Source organism: Enoplosus armatus, chromosome 8 (genome assembly GCF_043641665.1).
Source record: "Enoplosus armatus isolate fEnoArm2 chromosome 8, fEnoArm2.hap1, whole genome shotgun sequence".
Taxonomy (NCBI): Eukaryota; Metazoa; Chordata; class Actinopteri; order Centrarchiformes; family Enoplosidae; genus Enoplosus; species Enoplosus armatus.
Genome location: NC_092187.1, coordinates 13,259,462 through 13,274,980, shown reverse-complemented (window position 1 = coordinate 13,274,980; position 15,519 = coordinate 13,259,462). Strand labels below are relative to the sequence as shown.

At 45.5% G+C, this 15,519-nt stretch overlaps 1 protein-coding gene across 2 annotated transcripts in view; it reads right to left on the bottom strand.

Annotated features, from left to right (window-relative positions):
* The window catches only part of rarga (retinoic acid receptor gamma a), a 42,603-nt gene that overhangs the window by 12,633 nt on the left and 14,451 nt on the right, over positions 1-15,519 (bottom strand). Inside the window, exon 1 of one of the 2 annotated variants that reach the window (XM_070909690.1) lies at positions 6,460-6,938. The exons of the other annotated variant lie outside the window; for it this stretch is intronic. Within the exon in view, the coding sequence (XP_070765791.1) occupies positions 6,460-6,604 (145 nt within the window). The 5' untranslated portion in view covers positions 6,605-6,938. Of the gene's footprint in view, positions 1-6,459; positions 6,939-15,519 lie in introns of those variants that run through there. 2 annotated transcript variants of the gene reach the window in all.

Genomic DNA, 15,519 nt, shown 5'->3' with positions numbered 1-15,519 from the left:
CCTTAAACTGGCACAAACACTCGGGAGTCATATCAGATGTAGAAGTAACTCTGTGAAACTTTGCTTTGAGTGGTTCAGCGGAGCAATGATGCATATCAGAGTTTTTCACTTTTGCTTGGCAACCAACCGCCAACAGGTTGCCCAACTCTGTGTCTTGGCGGATGCTGTCAGAGCACTGACAAGAAATTCAGATTGGGGCCTCACAGTGATTCATTTCCTTCTCTGTCTGCCTCGCGGGGTGTGGGAAGTTCCATGTGAGATCAATATGGGGCAATAACGTCAGATTTTGACATTTCAACTATTACCATTCAGAGATTACGAACATGTCACTGAGAGAGCAAGCACTGCCCATTCAGTCAGTTTCCACAACAGCAGTGTACCCTGAACTCACGCATTCCTGAACCAGGCATAAATCATCCCAAGCAGCCCCTAACTCCTTTGCTGGATCGCTTCCTGTCTAACTGGCTGTCTGTCTGTCTGTCTGTCTGGTTTCTTTCAGTGTTTTCTGGCAAATGTGAGGTGCTCAAACAGTGGAGCGGGAGCTGATAAATCCAGGCCTACTGACAGGATGACTACAGCCATTCAAGTTCATTCAATCACAGGTCACGCTATAGTGAAGACATGGACATATTCTCTTCTAGTTTGGAGCCACTGAAGAGCACATGCTTCTTTTCCTGTGTGTCCATGCTCGTGAGTGTGTGTCATGTGTGTAAGTGATAATGCACTTCTTGTGTCAGAGCAATGCATCTGCTGCAGGGGCCCAGTGAAACAGTGAGTGTGTTTACATGCACTTCAGTAACCTGGAAATTGTCGGTTTTCTGTAGTAACATGATTTCTTTGTAAGAGAGATTACGAAAAAACAGATTTAAATAGACACATTTCTACATGAGAAACCTGATTTTGTTGTAGCCATATTTACACTTAACCAGGTTTATACCGGGGATTTCACAGTGGGATGAAAGGAAGGATCATTACTGAAACTGTGCATCCTTGCATCCAAAATAAAGAAAGGCAAAATATGTCTAAATCAGAAAACAGACATTAAAATAAATAAGTCAGTTTCCACAGCTGTACAGTAGACTATTTGTACATTTGTGCACAGTAAAAGGAAAAACTGTGTGGTCCGAGAGTCTTGGTTCAAAAATATGACTTGAGCTGAGGTTGAAGAGAAATCTGATTACTGACCAGCTGTATGTAAAGTTTTCAAGATGTGACCACATTCTCCTGTTTCCTGCCTTAACTTGATTTCTCCCAATAACCTGGTTTCATGTGCGCGTGTAAACATAGTGAGTGAGTGAGTGCACACATTAACACACACACACAGATGCACAGAGAGGCATCTGTGAAATGTCCCATTAACATTCATGTTCTCCCAGTAAAATGTCCAAAATTGTCGGGTAAGCACACGATTACAGGCACGTCAGCTTACACACACCTGTTCCCCGACAGTGACCACACAGGCAAAATATACACACAAACAAATTGACGAATTCAAGTTTATACAAGTGGTCATGGCAGTAGCACATACACACAGTTGCAGGATTTGACTAATGTCCAAGTGAAAACAACGCCAGCCCCCCCCCCTCCTTTGGCCAACTCCTCTTCCATCACTCTCCACCCCTGAGTCCAGATAATAGCTGTACTACACCAGCCGCCCACCGCTCCCTGCCAAACATTGTCGGCTGCGTAAACACAGCCCATTCACACATACACAGAGGGAGGACAGTCGTCTGGGTTTTCTAGTCCCAGCTTGGCTGTCCAAGCTCCTTCGCTTCTCATAACAGTGAGCCCCTAGCAACGCTGGAGCCAGGCCGTCAGTCAATAACACGGTGGTAACAGAACTGCTCTCTTCACACACGGCTCCGAGCTGACATACACATACTCCTATATACACCATACACAAACACACAAGCGCAACAGTACATTGCGTGCTCACCAGTGAAATAAACTCTCACAGGTGCATGCATGAGTACAGCTCGCACACACACACCCGCCAAGGTGCACACACGTACACACATTGCCTGCCAATTGCCCACGCCTTTGTACAAGGGAAAATGTGCCTGGCAGGCAAAGAGCTGTTCTCAGTAAACAGCTACAATAGCAGCAGCCAGACATGGGTGTTAGGGTGGGCAGCCACAATAACTCTGTGGCCAGCAAACTATTGTGAAAGAACTTACGAAAGTCCACACTTTATACTCTGCTGATACAAAGGGGCAAACTGTTGGCCAAGTTGCCTCATAACAGCCTGTTCTGTCATGTTGTGCTCCACAAATTTTCAGCTGAAAGGGAGTCCTCGTAATGTTTCAGCATAAGCACTCTTGTGAAATACTGCTACAAAATGGCACTAACACGGACAAGGAAAAGACAAACAGACAGTCTGAGGTGACAGATTCAGCCTCCACAGGGTGGTTGATGAGTTTTATTTACAGTGGTGTGACTGACGCTGTTGAGCGGCTATAAACTGCTATTAGAGCAGAGCTGGATTCCAACACAGGCCTGTGGAATCCAGCCTGGCACATTGTCTGTCTCTGGATTTGACACAGCAGTCTGGGTGCCCAACACCAGCCAAACAGGCACATAAACACTACATACACTGACATATAGGAGTTCACATACAGACTCCACACACGCAAGCACGGGCTGACACGCTCATATTTATGCATACACAAAACCACACTTGAAAAGGGGGCTTGTGGAAAAATCTTTAAGCAACTGCAGGGATTGAATCTGTTTATTTATAGGTGGCAATGCCTATTAATGGGCTCGGCTATTACTGCAGGGCTGAGACAGATCTGTTAGCAAGGTGGTGTGATACTGCAGCACAAGTAGTCCTTATACTGAAAATGGCTTCATGCTATAAACATATTTTCCATGTTGTAATGTAATATAACACACTAAGTATTCATATATATCTATTATATGGTTAGAATTTGCTGAAATCAGAATTTATTTTGTAGTTTTATAGTCGGATTACATTTATAGTACAAGTATGAATACAATAAAAAGGTTTTTGCAGCGCAGCTACAAAGACATACATACAGTATATACACATACATACTACATATACACCTGTGCATATATACATACAGTACATACAAATACCTACAGTTATGCATACATATTATTGCACCTTTCCCCAGGAAGCAGCTTAGCCAATTAGGGTCTCTCCATCTACTAGCTGCACTCTAAAATTAAGTGCTTTTTTGATTGCAGTTTGGAATTACAGAACAAAAAAAGGTTACTCTCATGCTAGAGTGTTTTGTACATTTCACTTTGCACTGATTTTCTACTTCAAAACAGCTAATCTAGTTGCATTGGCATAACTGTTTTCAGAGACAAGTGAAGGGTTTTTTCATCGGGCATATCAATTACGACTCAGTGACCTTGGAGCAGCTGACTACTTAAGCCTTTTAACTTCAGCACATTCATTTGACATTATCTTGAAAGGATCAACAAGGTTTATGTATATATAACAGCACTGACAAGTCCTCATTAGAAGTGCAACCATGGTACTATAAGTCTCCTTGTTCTTTCTCCAACACACACACCACCCCCTAACCAAGATGCCACTATCTATTCCCAGTCCTGCCCCCTCAGGCATTCTAATCTTTTAATTGAATCTTTTGTAATTATAATGAAATAACTGCGGACTTCCATCAGGGAGAAAATGATCGGGGGCCAGAATGTGCCAGCGGTCACAGGAAGCTCTTATTTCTCTGCCATTGCTGCCGAGATATACCCCCATTTCAATTAGCTCCTCAATTCACATTTGAACAGCACATTAAGGGAAAACAAAGAGGCGTGTGTGCCTGTGTGTGTGATTGCACACATGGTGATGGATTGTATGTATCGCTTCCAAGCATCAGGATTAATATCCAAACAGTGTTCAAAAAGATCGAGCCACGAGTGTGTTTTGGTGAGAAAAACACACTTCCCCTTCTTCTGACCCTGGAGAACTGCTAAGCGTAATTGCCTCATTCCTCTAAGCAAATGAACATTGACAGAGAGGGGATTGGTCTGCATAGGCTCTCTCAAATGGCTTCCCTGGCAGTTGACTAATTCAGTTCTCATTGACGTATGACTAAATCAGTGTCCATTATCCTTTACGCGCAGGGCAGCTCAGATGTAGTACCAGCCCCGTGGTAGAAGGCACTTAAGAGCATCACACAAGCCAAGTTGGTTGAAAGGGTCTCCTTTTCAGTGAGCTGACAAGGCCGCCACACATGGTGTAGATCTGACATTGGCCAGGCCGTAGCCTCTGACTAACCTCTGACATTGAGGTCTCCCACTGGTGAACAAAAAAACAGGAAAACTGACCACACACTTTTAAGTCCTCTGACCGTCCCGGGCTAACGGCCAACAACAGTGACACTTATCACCGCAGGAGATTTACTGCCAAGACAATAGGATGTGCTCATTTTGTGAAAGATTTAGGGGGACAAACTGTTTTTACTGTATTTTCTAGAGGTTCTCAAAGAAATACTGACAATTTTAAGATTTCTAATAATGTGTTTTTATGATTGAATTCACCTTGCAAATTGTCATTTTTCCACACCGTTGAATTCTTTTCACAAACAGAGAAAAAAACCACAGTTTGACCTCAGTAATTAATTGGTGAGTATCATGCCAGGGCCAGGTGACTCTCTTTACAAACCCGGTGGTTATTTTGGTGTGGTGAGTGCGTGCTTGTGTGTGTGGCATTAGGGGCCAGACAGGTCCCTCTGTTGTGCAGCTGGGCTGGCTTAATGAGATATCAGACTCAAACATCAATTCATCAGCCTCATTGATGAGGACAATGAGGGGCAACTGCTTCAGTAAAGAGAGGCATTATGGCTCCTCGTGTGCAGATAGGGCGGCCTTGTTTACAAAGGTTATTGGGCACAGAGGGCTTGAAACAGTACACCACACCAGCCTCCACTTTGCTCTGCTCTGCTAGACTCGGCTCACTTACCCTCGAGGCAGCTTCTCCGGACTTTTTATCTCTTTGATTTTCTGGAACAAAGACCCAAAAGAAAAATGTACCTCTGGAATCTGGAGGCCTAATTTTTAAATGTGTGCATGTGTGTGAATGGGTTAAAAGGGGGAGGCCACAGAGGCCTGATTGATTAAATAAACAAATCTCATCTTGTTATCATCAGGGCTCCCCTAGCTAAGCAGAGCAGGCTGGGCTGGCTGGATTCCCCCCTGGCCTCGGCCTCCACTGACAGGGCATCTGTCTTCATTAAAGTTCAGCCAGTGTGCATGACAGCCACTGAAATGCTGGTGTCTTCACGATTAATGAAGACAGATGACTCCCCCCCGAGAGGCAGCAAAAAGGGAACAAAAAGCAGGAGGATGAACAAACAGAAAAATACTAAGAAATTTCAGAACCAAATTCAAAAAGCCTCCCAAACACAAGAACACCATTGAGCTGTTTATCCCACTGCTCTGTCTCTTCTTGTATCCTTGATTGTTTTTCCACTGTCATATCTGGCTTGGCTCCCTCCACACTTCTTCCACCATACCATGCATATACACCCCCACTCCTTTTCCACTCTCACACGCTCTCTCTCACAGCAGTAGCGGCCCCCTGGAAGCGTATGGAAATGGACCTCAGTTTTGTCTGTCCAGAGACAGGCCTGTTGTTAGAGCCAGAGCCTTGTCTGAAGTCAGAGGCGAAAGGAGGGAGAGGAAAAATGAGAGTCTGATATCCCTCCGCCTTTTTTAAAACTGTGTATGCATTGCACATTTCTAATGTATTCATCCATTTCTCCATTAAATAATTAATCAACTGATTAATTCATGGCTGTTTGGCTCGAGAGGAATATCATTATCCATCTAGTATCCAGGAGCGTAAACAAACCTCCGACCTATCGGGCTACACACAACTTTTAACATCTGTAATATTAAAACAGGCTGCATTCGTCAATAACATTTCATGAGAAATACATCAGAAACCACATTTCTTAGTGTTAAATCCACACTATGAATGGAAGATGCACGGGTATCTAAAGCGTCAGTGTTTTTTCTTCCTGTCACTCACCAACTCTTTCCTCTTTCTTTCATCTGTGCATACTCATAGTTTTGTTTTTAGTTTACAGCACCTGGCAAGGTCAAACCTCAGGTGGCTCACATTGTCACTGAAACTTGACTCCGTGGGCTCAAACTCACAACTCAAACATGGACACACACACACACAGAGGCACACACAGCGCATATCATATCATAGCAGCGAGTTTCTTTCAGATGGCTGAGCAGCTCAAACTGGCTGTGGGCTGTGGGGGGGGGGGGGGGGGGGGGCTGTCTGTCCCAGTCCTTTCCTGTGCTGTTCTGTAGCCCCTGACAGCAGCCCCCTTGGCCGAGCCCTGAGGGGTAAGCAAGCCAGCAATGAGAGAGAGAGAGAGAGAGAGAGAGAGAGAGAGAGAGAGAGAGAGAGACATGATCGTGTCATACAAGAAATCCAAACAGGATGTCACTTACACTGAACGCTGGCACTGCCCGTCCAAGCGAAGGGGTCCAGCCCCGCAAAGAAGGGGCTCGCCTTCCGCAGCATGCACGCACCGCGGCTGGTGACATCATAGAGCTGACGGGGGCCCATTCCCAGAGCCTCCATACAGTCGAACATGGCACCCCCCCGCCCTCAGCAAAAATCACTACGAGCCCTCAGTCCTGCCTGCGTCCTGCCCTGCTTCCACCGCTCACGTCACTCACCGAAGCAGTGACCACAACAAACAGCAGCAACAGCTAGCTGGATCTGCTACCTTCCCTTCCCTCCCTTCACTTTATCTCTCGCTGTCACACTCTCTCTTTCTTTGCTGTCTTTTCCTGCCGATGCTGGAGTTTCCCTCTTCCCCTCTCAGCTGGAATGCAGATCTGGTTCCTGCCTGGCTGGGCTGAGCTGAGCTGAGCGTGACTCTGACTCTATCCTCTCCCCCTGCCCTTGGGTGAGCTGCTCCCTGTCTGCTGTAACAGACCTAAATAACAGCCTCTCACAGCTCTCGCTGAGCCCCAGACACGGCGGAGCGAACCAACTGCCTCGGCATGACGCTCTGAGAGGGGGTGGAGAGAGAGAGAGAGGGAGAGAGAGAATGCCAGAGAGGGAGGGATAGAGAGAGGGACCCAGGAGGAGGAGGGGGAGACGGGAGGGAAAGGGGGCCGGCCAGCAGAGCCTGCACCGGAGGAAGAACTGATCTGGTTAGAGGACAAAACTCTATTCCCATTCTTCTGTTGCTTTTTTTGTCCGTGCAGCTTTTGTGTTTCATATTTCTGCCCAGAATGCAAACAAACACAGCCCCCTCCCCTCGTGTCCCATTCAGATCTGGTCTCTGTCTGTCTTTACATCGCACCTCCCCCAATTCCCCTGCAGTAAATATGAGCCCCTTCCCCTCCCTTCCCTGAGCCCCCGTCTCTAATCATAACCATATTAAAGTCCAGCCACTGGCCGGGTGAGTATGTGTGTGTGTGTGTGTGTGTGAGAGAGAGACAGAGAGAGAGAGAGAGAAAGAGAGAAAGAACATTGTGCTGTGGTTGAACCCAGAAACCAGATGCCAGGGTAAATCCCTCCCTCCTCTCTGTCTGTTTGAGGGAACAGAGGATGGGCAGTCTCTCCCTCTGGAAGTGCTTTAACAGTGATGAATGAGGGCTGCCTTGCTCAAACCCCGCAGCGCATTTACACAGACAAATATCCCCCAATATACAAACACACCATGTGCTGGACACACTTCTCACAGGTTCACTTGACCTTGTTTGTGATTTATCTCTGAGCAATCACTGCGAAGAAATAAGAGACGCAAGGATGCAGATGTGACGTGGCTGAGCAAGTAATGAATTTTACTGTATCAAAAGCCACCTGAATCCATCATGGAGACTCACACACACCACTCACAAAGTTCAACCCTTCACATTTAGCCTACTTTGACACTGGCTGTTCAATGTACCGCTAAAACAATTCAATTTAAAACATAGCAGTGCCCTCGCAGTGACAGTAAATCAAAGGAAATCAATAGGCGGTCTGCGGTCAATAAAAAAAAGCCTGTCACTGGTCCTAACTGTTGCTCAGCATACGGATAGACTCTGGCTGGGCTAAAGCAAACAGCCTGATAGAATGGGAGATATATGATAATAGAATGGCTTTAGTCTGTGTGCCCCACACATTCATCTCCCCCCTGTCAGACCGGTACAAGTGGTACAGCCCAGCAGGCAAAAAAGACAACATTTCCTGTCAATCTGTGCTGCTGGCTACGCTCTCCATAAACACACAGTGCCCTCCCTCCTCCTTCCCTCCCTCCCTCCCTCCCTCCCTCCTTCTCTGTCTAACACTTCACTCTTTTTCCTGTCTCATGAAAGAAACCATGCTTTCACGTTTCGGCTATTTTGAATGATTTCGATTAAAATGTTAATTGACCTAAAAGCTTTTCCTTCAGTTGAGACGTCTTGTTTATTTTCATAAGCTGGCACACTCTCGCAGTCATACACACACATGTGGGCCGATACTCCTCGCATACACACAGGCTCTACTCAACTCACAGACACACACATTTAACAGCTCTTTTGTTGCATCAAACGGTAAACAACATCAGTAGTTTTTATGTGTTTCTTCATACAGCTGTCAGGTCATAAAGAGGAAGCTTTATGACAACAAGAATAGAACAGTGAGGCCAGATAACAAACTGTTATCTATCAAAGATGCCCCTCCTAACAGTATGTTGTTAAAAATGACTCTTTTTTTTTCTTTTTCTGCCTCTCCACCCATTTTCACAATAATGGAAAAAAAGTCTTGATCTGGATTCATTTCAGATTAAATCATCACTGCTCTGAGTCACATTTTTGTGATCCACAAGAATTCTTCTCACACTCGTCTTTCGTCTCCTTCCTGTCTTTTCTTTTTTTTTAAGCTGCTAGTTTCATACAGCATCGTGGAAACTAAGAACTGGCTAATCCCCTAGTGTTTAAATGTTCCATGTAACATCAGCGTTGTTTGCCAGCGCTGCTCTCTGGACCGGCGAGCTACAACGCAATCGATTTATAATATCACACGCTCACACTTGAAACTCTTTTGTTTTTGGAGATTTATGAACCCTATCCGACTCTCTCCTGGTTTTGACATTTCGTTTTACTGTGCTTGAGACTATAATTCAGACCACTAAACCCAGGCTCTCCACTTATTGGCGCACAGGACTGGGAGCTGTGAGTCTTCCAGCGCTTCAGAGGGTTTTTGCGGAGTGAGTTTAGACATCTAATCTACACATACTCCATACTGCTGCTGACCCAGGCCGGTCCCTGCCTCCCCTCCTTCCCCTCCCTCCCCCCCTTCCTTCCCCAGCCAGAGAGGTTGAACTCTAGAAGAAACCCCCACTGGGCCACTAACTTTCCCCCCAAACTTATCCTGCCCTCCCTCCTTCTCTCCCTCACTCTCTGGCTCACAAGTCTCTCCATCTCTCTCCTTAATTCCCCCCCCACCCCCCCACCCCCCGTTTCTGCAAATACTCTCCCCATTTCATCAAGTTCCCTATGGCCATTTTTTCCCTGACTGCGTGATTTGTTTTAGTTGAAGTTCTCTGCTTTTGTTTCTGGTTTTGGAAATGTTTCATTTTCAGTGGCTGCCAACTGACGGGCCATTTGGTGTGACTGCTGCTTTCAATCATGTTTAATTGCACTGATTAGACCAGACTTTCACATGTATTAAAAAATATTTAAATGTTTCTTTTGCGATTAAAGTTCATATCTATGATGTTTCATGTCTTTATCTATACAGTAGACAGTAGATGCTCAGTCAGCTGGACCCAGTCTGCTTATAGCTCCACGTGGGCAGGAGCCCAGAAAAATCAGGCTTTACTACCGTCTGACACTCTGATGCCGATTGCAGATAAGACATATACAACACATTGTTGGCACTTCCTCTGTATACAGTCATTCAGGTTCCAGCCAAGCAGTCAACAACGCAGTGGTGTGTGAGGCAATAAAGAAAGCTTGTTTTTAAATGCCTACGCGCTAAACGCAGCATGGCGATTTTGAAAGGAATGTGGAGCTTTTCCATTGCTGATTTGAGCATGTGTGCAGTGTGTGTGGACGTGCTGAAACAGATTGCCGGTGATGATAGAGACACTGAACACCAGTTCAGAGCGCCCTCCCACTACAGCCAGATTCAGGTTACTCAGAAACACACATACACACACTTAGAAAGACACACAGAGATCCTATACAGGACATTTTTTACAAATAAAGTAGCATAATGAAGGAGCTAACAACAGAACAAAAACACTTTTTGTCTTGTTTATTTTTTTGAACTCATTAAAAAAAGCGACATCGTATTTAAGTGACGATGTGTTGTTGTGTTGGTCAGCGAAAACAGAGCGCAATCCTAGCGTTCTTACTCATCACATCCATCAACTGCTCCACCAGCCGCAGGTTTAACACATGTTAAGCTCTGACAAGACGTGTAATCTTATCCACTCATCTACCTCACTCTCTCACAATATATCTCTGGAAGACACCTGATGTGTCACTGAGGAAGGACGTGGGCAAAGTGGACGCATGACTTATGGCAGAGCCCGTTTCTCAGCGGCGGCAGCCATGTTGTTCACATGCTTGTCCCACCACAGGCCCAACAGAGCTACTTTTCAGAGTGCTATCAGTCTTGGCCATCTTTCAGAAATGTCTTTTTTGCTCTCCGTCTTTTGCTCCCCCTCTATCTGCACTGTCATGACATTTTTGCTACCCGTGTTTTGTGGGAAAAAAAAGAAAGATCTTTTAGTTGTGTGGCCAAAAATATGATCCCCCCCGTCTTGTTCTCATAGGCCCGCCCTGCGCCTGTGTGCCCTCCCACGCCTTCTGACGGCCCATCCCTTTCTCGCCATTGCACGCTCTTCATCTTGCACGTGCCCACAAAGGCCCATCTGAAAACAGACCCCTCCCATTTTTAATAGTAGCCTCTTTATCTTCATCTGTCATCATGTCATCATGTCAGAGCTGTAGTACACTCTGTGGCCTCTCCCTTAACAGCAATCTTTGCTGACTTTCCACACACGCAGGCATGCAGGCACACGCAAGCACACACACACACACACACACACACACTTCATACACAAACACACGCAAAGTTTCCAGCACTTAGGGCAAATTGGCTTCAACTTGCACAGAGGGATAACGAGAGGAAATCCAAGGTGAAGGCTGAGAAGAAAGAGAAAAAGAGGAGCAAGAAAAGAGCAAGGGAACTCAAGAGTGCATAAGCCGACAGGGTTTAGGTGGATATCATCGGAGGAGCAGATATTCCACTCGGTTTCACAAAAAACTCCTTCAGTGAGGTGCTTAAATTGACTGGAAAAACAAAGCAGGCCTTCCTGTCCATTTTCCTCTCTCATCTATTGAATCACGCCCAGCACTGGTTGAAAAACACAAAGAGCAATGTGAGGGGAATCGATTTCCAAAAAGGAGTCGAGCGCCTCGGAGAGCTGTGATCTCGAGGCTAGTGGTCGCCTAGGGAGATGAAAGCGGGGATGTCAGACGATGCAGAGCTGTTTATTAAAGCAAAGGAGGCTCCAGTCTCACTGATATATCAAGGACGCAGCCAAACAGCGCTACACATGCTGTCATCACACACACAGCACACACAAATGGTCCCGTCCTAGCATTGCTAATTTGCTATGTAGATCACGGTCATGGGAGCAGAGATGCCAGCGAGCAGATGGCTCTATGATGGGGCTTTTTTCTGATTACGTTTTGACACTCATAGCGGTGAACACCGGGGTCAAAACCAAATACTGCAAACATGGATTTAGATTTAATAACTGGGCACTTCATAATCTGATGCAGTACTATCTTTAACATGATCTGAGAACTGCTGTTGCTGGACAGAGATTACTCCTATTCTCCTGTCAGATACTATGGTACAATATCGGTAGGTGGTCATGCAAAATCAGAGATCAGGGATGATAGTATTGATATGTATCAAAATACACCTCATACAAATCCCTTTCACTGCTCTATTTAAGTCTTTTAAATGATTGTGATCCATATGGAATGATCACATTTCTAATGCACTCAATTATCAACCATGGATTGCACATGCTGCCCACAATCCTAAAACGCTACTATTGAGCTCAAATGTCTCTCTCAGTCTCTCATTCCTTAAGTTTTTCCGAAATTCTTTGAAATCCTCATTTGTGATGTTTTCACCCCATGCTCAGGCCATTTTTTCTGCCCCTCCAATAAATCAGATCATTAAATGACACCAAGATTGACAGAGTTCAGAGATGGATGGGCTTTGCTCTCAAAAGCAAACAAAAAATTGAACACTCAGGTCTCTCCGAGAGTTTTAAAACAGAGGTGACATCACAGTTTGTGAAGGGCACACAGTAGGAGAAGAAAAGAAAAAATATGGGTGTTTTTGTGTCTGTAGGGAAGCTTGTGCCTGCGAGGAAGTGAGGGGTAGCAGGGCTGAGCTCATCATTTTCATATCCATACACAGCTCACTTTCTCTTCCGTCTCCCTCCCTTCACTCAAATATACAGCATACCCACATGAGCACGCACACACACACACACACACACACACACCCAGACAAATCAGAACCTTCACAGCCAGCCACGTACCTTCCTACCTCCATCAAGGCTGGGCTGAAACCCAGCACTTCAACCCTTATGAAAATAAATAAAGCGGCAGAATGTGCTGTTTGTGCTCTGCCTCGCATCCAGCGGAGAAGGCTTCACTCTGCTAGTCGACATCCTTCCCTGCTGTCCCTCTCCTCCATTTAAAAAGGTTGGCTTTTACATTCCCTCTCATACCACATTTCCCACCAAAATGGCTCCTTTACGCAACTCCCCGAGCTCCCTAAGCCAACATGACCTCCTTGTGTGTGTGTGTGTTTAAGAATGCAATGAGTGTTTTTAATTATGTCACTCTGCATGAGGATATTATTTTCTGCTGGAACATTTTGGTCCTTTTCACAAGCCTGCGTGACTTAATGGTTACACATGGATGCATGCATATATGCTCAGCAGCCAGTACACTAATAACTATGCATATGTGTGTGTGCATGCATTTGAGAGAGGCATATAAATCCATGCCCAGCACATTCTTTACATAAACAGCACAGCGATTCACCTTGTCTCCACCGGAGGCACAACTGAGCAGACTCTGAGGCCACTTCTACACAACTTTCAACACGCTATTCATTCCCGTCTATTAATGCAATGCTTTAATTTCAGTTGAAAGCACTCACAGCTGAGCCTTGAATGAGTTTTCTGTATACATCACTCAACATAAAGCTACAAATTATGGTCTGAATGGAAAGTCCGAGCCCAGCAAAAGGACTTCAGGTTTTGGTCCGAGCCATGTGGGCTGAAGGAAATGACCTACTAGCTTTTCAAAACATCCCTGTGGCTGGCTTTGGGGCCAGGGCTCCGGCCCTGATTGGTGAAAGCTTAGAGAGGTGTTTCAGGGCTCAGTGGCGATGTTATCACATAGTAAGTGGCCTTAATGGGCTTCCAACTGTTTGTTTGAAGGGCTCCCATAATGACAGGGATCAACTGATAACGGCCTGCGCTACACATAGCACAGACCGCTGTCAGACCCTCTCATGGATGAACAAACGCCTTTGCGCGTTTATAAAGATATGGGTGGTAAGGATGGGAGTCTTGCAGAACGCCCACATGGTCAGTGAACCTCATTCACACATGACTTGCACATTGAAGTGAAGCGCTAAGGTTTTCCAGGTCCACTTCCTCCATGTATGCATTAAGAATGAAGAAAAGCCTACTATCTCTGCATGTGCAAACACAGTCCACCTACCCCGTCCCTCCCCTCTCCTGTCTCTTGCCACCTTTGTGCAAAACAGGTATTTCCAAAGACACCCTGGTGCCAAAACAGAGCGCCACCGTGGGAGGTGCTCCGTCCTGTCGGCATAGCATGCACACCCAACAAAGGTAGGTGTCACCCGGGCTACCTTTTCTAACAACTATTACGCACGGAGCTCTGAAGCTGCAGAATGCGCGGCTATTTACTGCACACACAAACACAGAAATATCTGCCGTGCTACTCCCTTTATGTGGAAGGTATTTTCTCAGTCTGGCCTACAGACAGCCCTGACAACAATGAGTAGGCCTGTTAAGCCAACTCCTGGAGAAGAAGCAGAAGGAGAAGAAAAACAGGGCCTGGGGAATGTCCAAACCAAGGCCTTTTGTCTTCCCCGCTAACATTTAAGAGAGCGGGGAATGAGACTGCTGTCATTAAAATGACTTGTAACATTCCTTGTCAAGGGATACACCAAAAGGATGTTTTAATGCCAGTACTAACAGCTGATAGTTTTCCATCCACTGGCCAAAGCCTAAAGTGATACTCAGCTGTGTTTTTATATGAGCGTCAGCACAAGTAAGCTGTAGACAGTTCTGAAACAATTAGTGGATTAACTGATTACTCAATCAACAGAATATTAATGAACAACAAAACTGTAACTGATTAATTGTCATATATCAAGCAAATAAGTAGTTTTTCTCTGTTTAAATAATTTCAGACTGAATATTTTGGACTGTTAGTCAAACAAAACAACTACAAGGACATTACTTGAGCTTTAGGATTTTGCCTTTTTCACTATTTCTTGACATTTTATTGAGTAAACGATTTCTAGATTAACCCAAAAAATATAGACAGATTACAAGTCCTTAGTCACAGCCCGTGATATATCTATTTTAAGGTAATTAATTGAGTAAAAAACACTGTCATATTCACAATGATATTAGACCAATACTGACAACGATTTATTGTCAGTATCAGCTGATTTCAGCTAATAAAGAGGTAGAACTGAAAAAAAGTCAATCTCCACACATAAAGCTGAGTCAACACTAATTGTCACTATGATCCCGACTTAATCTTTGACCCCAGCCTTGTTCAAGCTCTGACACAGAGCTTAAACTGAATAACGGCAGTCCTTATCCCTCGCGAACGATACTACCGCCAGAGTGGATGTGTCAGTACAAGCAGTCATGCATGAAGCCCCGGTGCATGTGGTTGCCTGCGTCTGTTTGCGCTTTAATACTTGTTTTTGTTTTAACTCATGCCAGTGTAAAAACCAAAAAAGAATCCATCTGTCAGTGCTGTGGGATTTCATTCTGCGTCAGGGGTATGTTTCTAGTTTTTAGATGAAAGAAGTGCTCTGTGAGTGTATGTGAGAGACAGAGAGAGAGAGAGTGGGAAGAGAGTCTCTGGTGGTGTGTTTGCATGTGTGTATCTGTGTGTTTTCCTAACAGGGTGTGTTCTTGGATTCCACCACTCTATGACATTACCCCCAGGTGCTCTCTCTCTCTCTCTCTCTTGCTTGCTCTGGTTCTGTGAAAATACCTTGAGGATTAGGTGGGCAGCAGCAGCAGCAGTGAGGAGGAAGGGTGGGGGTGGGGGTGGGGGTGGGGTGTAGTGATTGACGGCTGAAAGGCTGGAGAGGTGCTCAGGCATGCTGTGGTTGGGGAGAGAGGGGGACTGCGCACACAGGGGCGGGGGGGCTCTCAGGCTCTGCACTCAGCTGTTGCCACCCACACCCATTATAGCCCC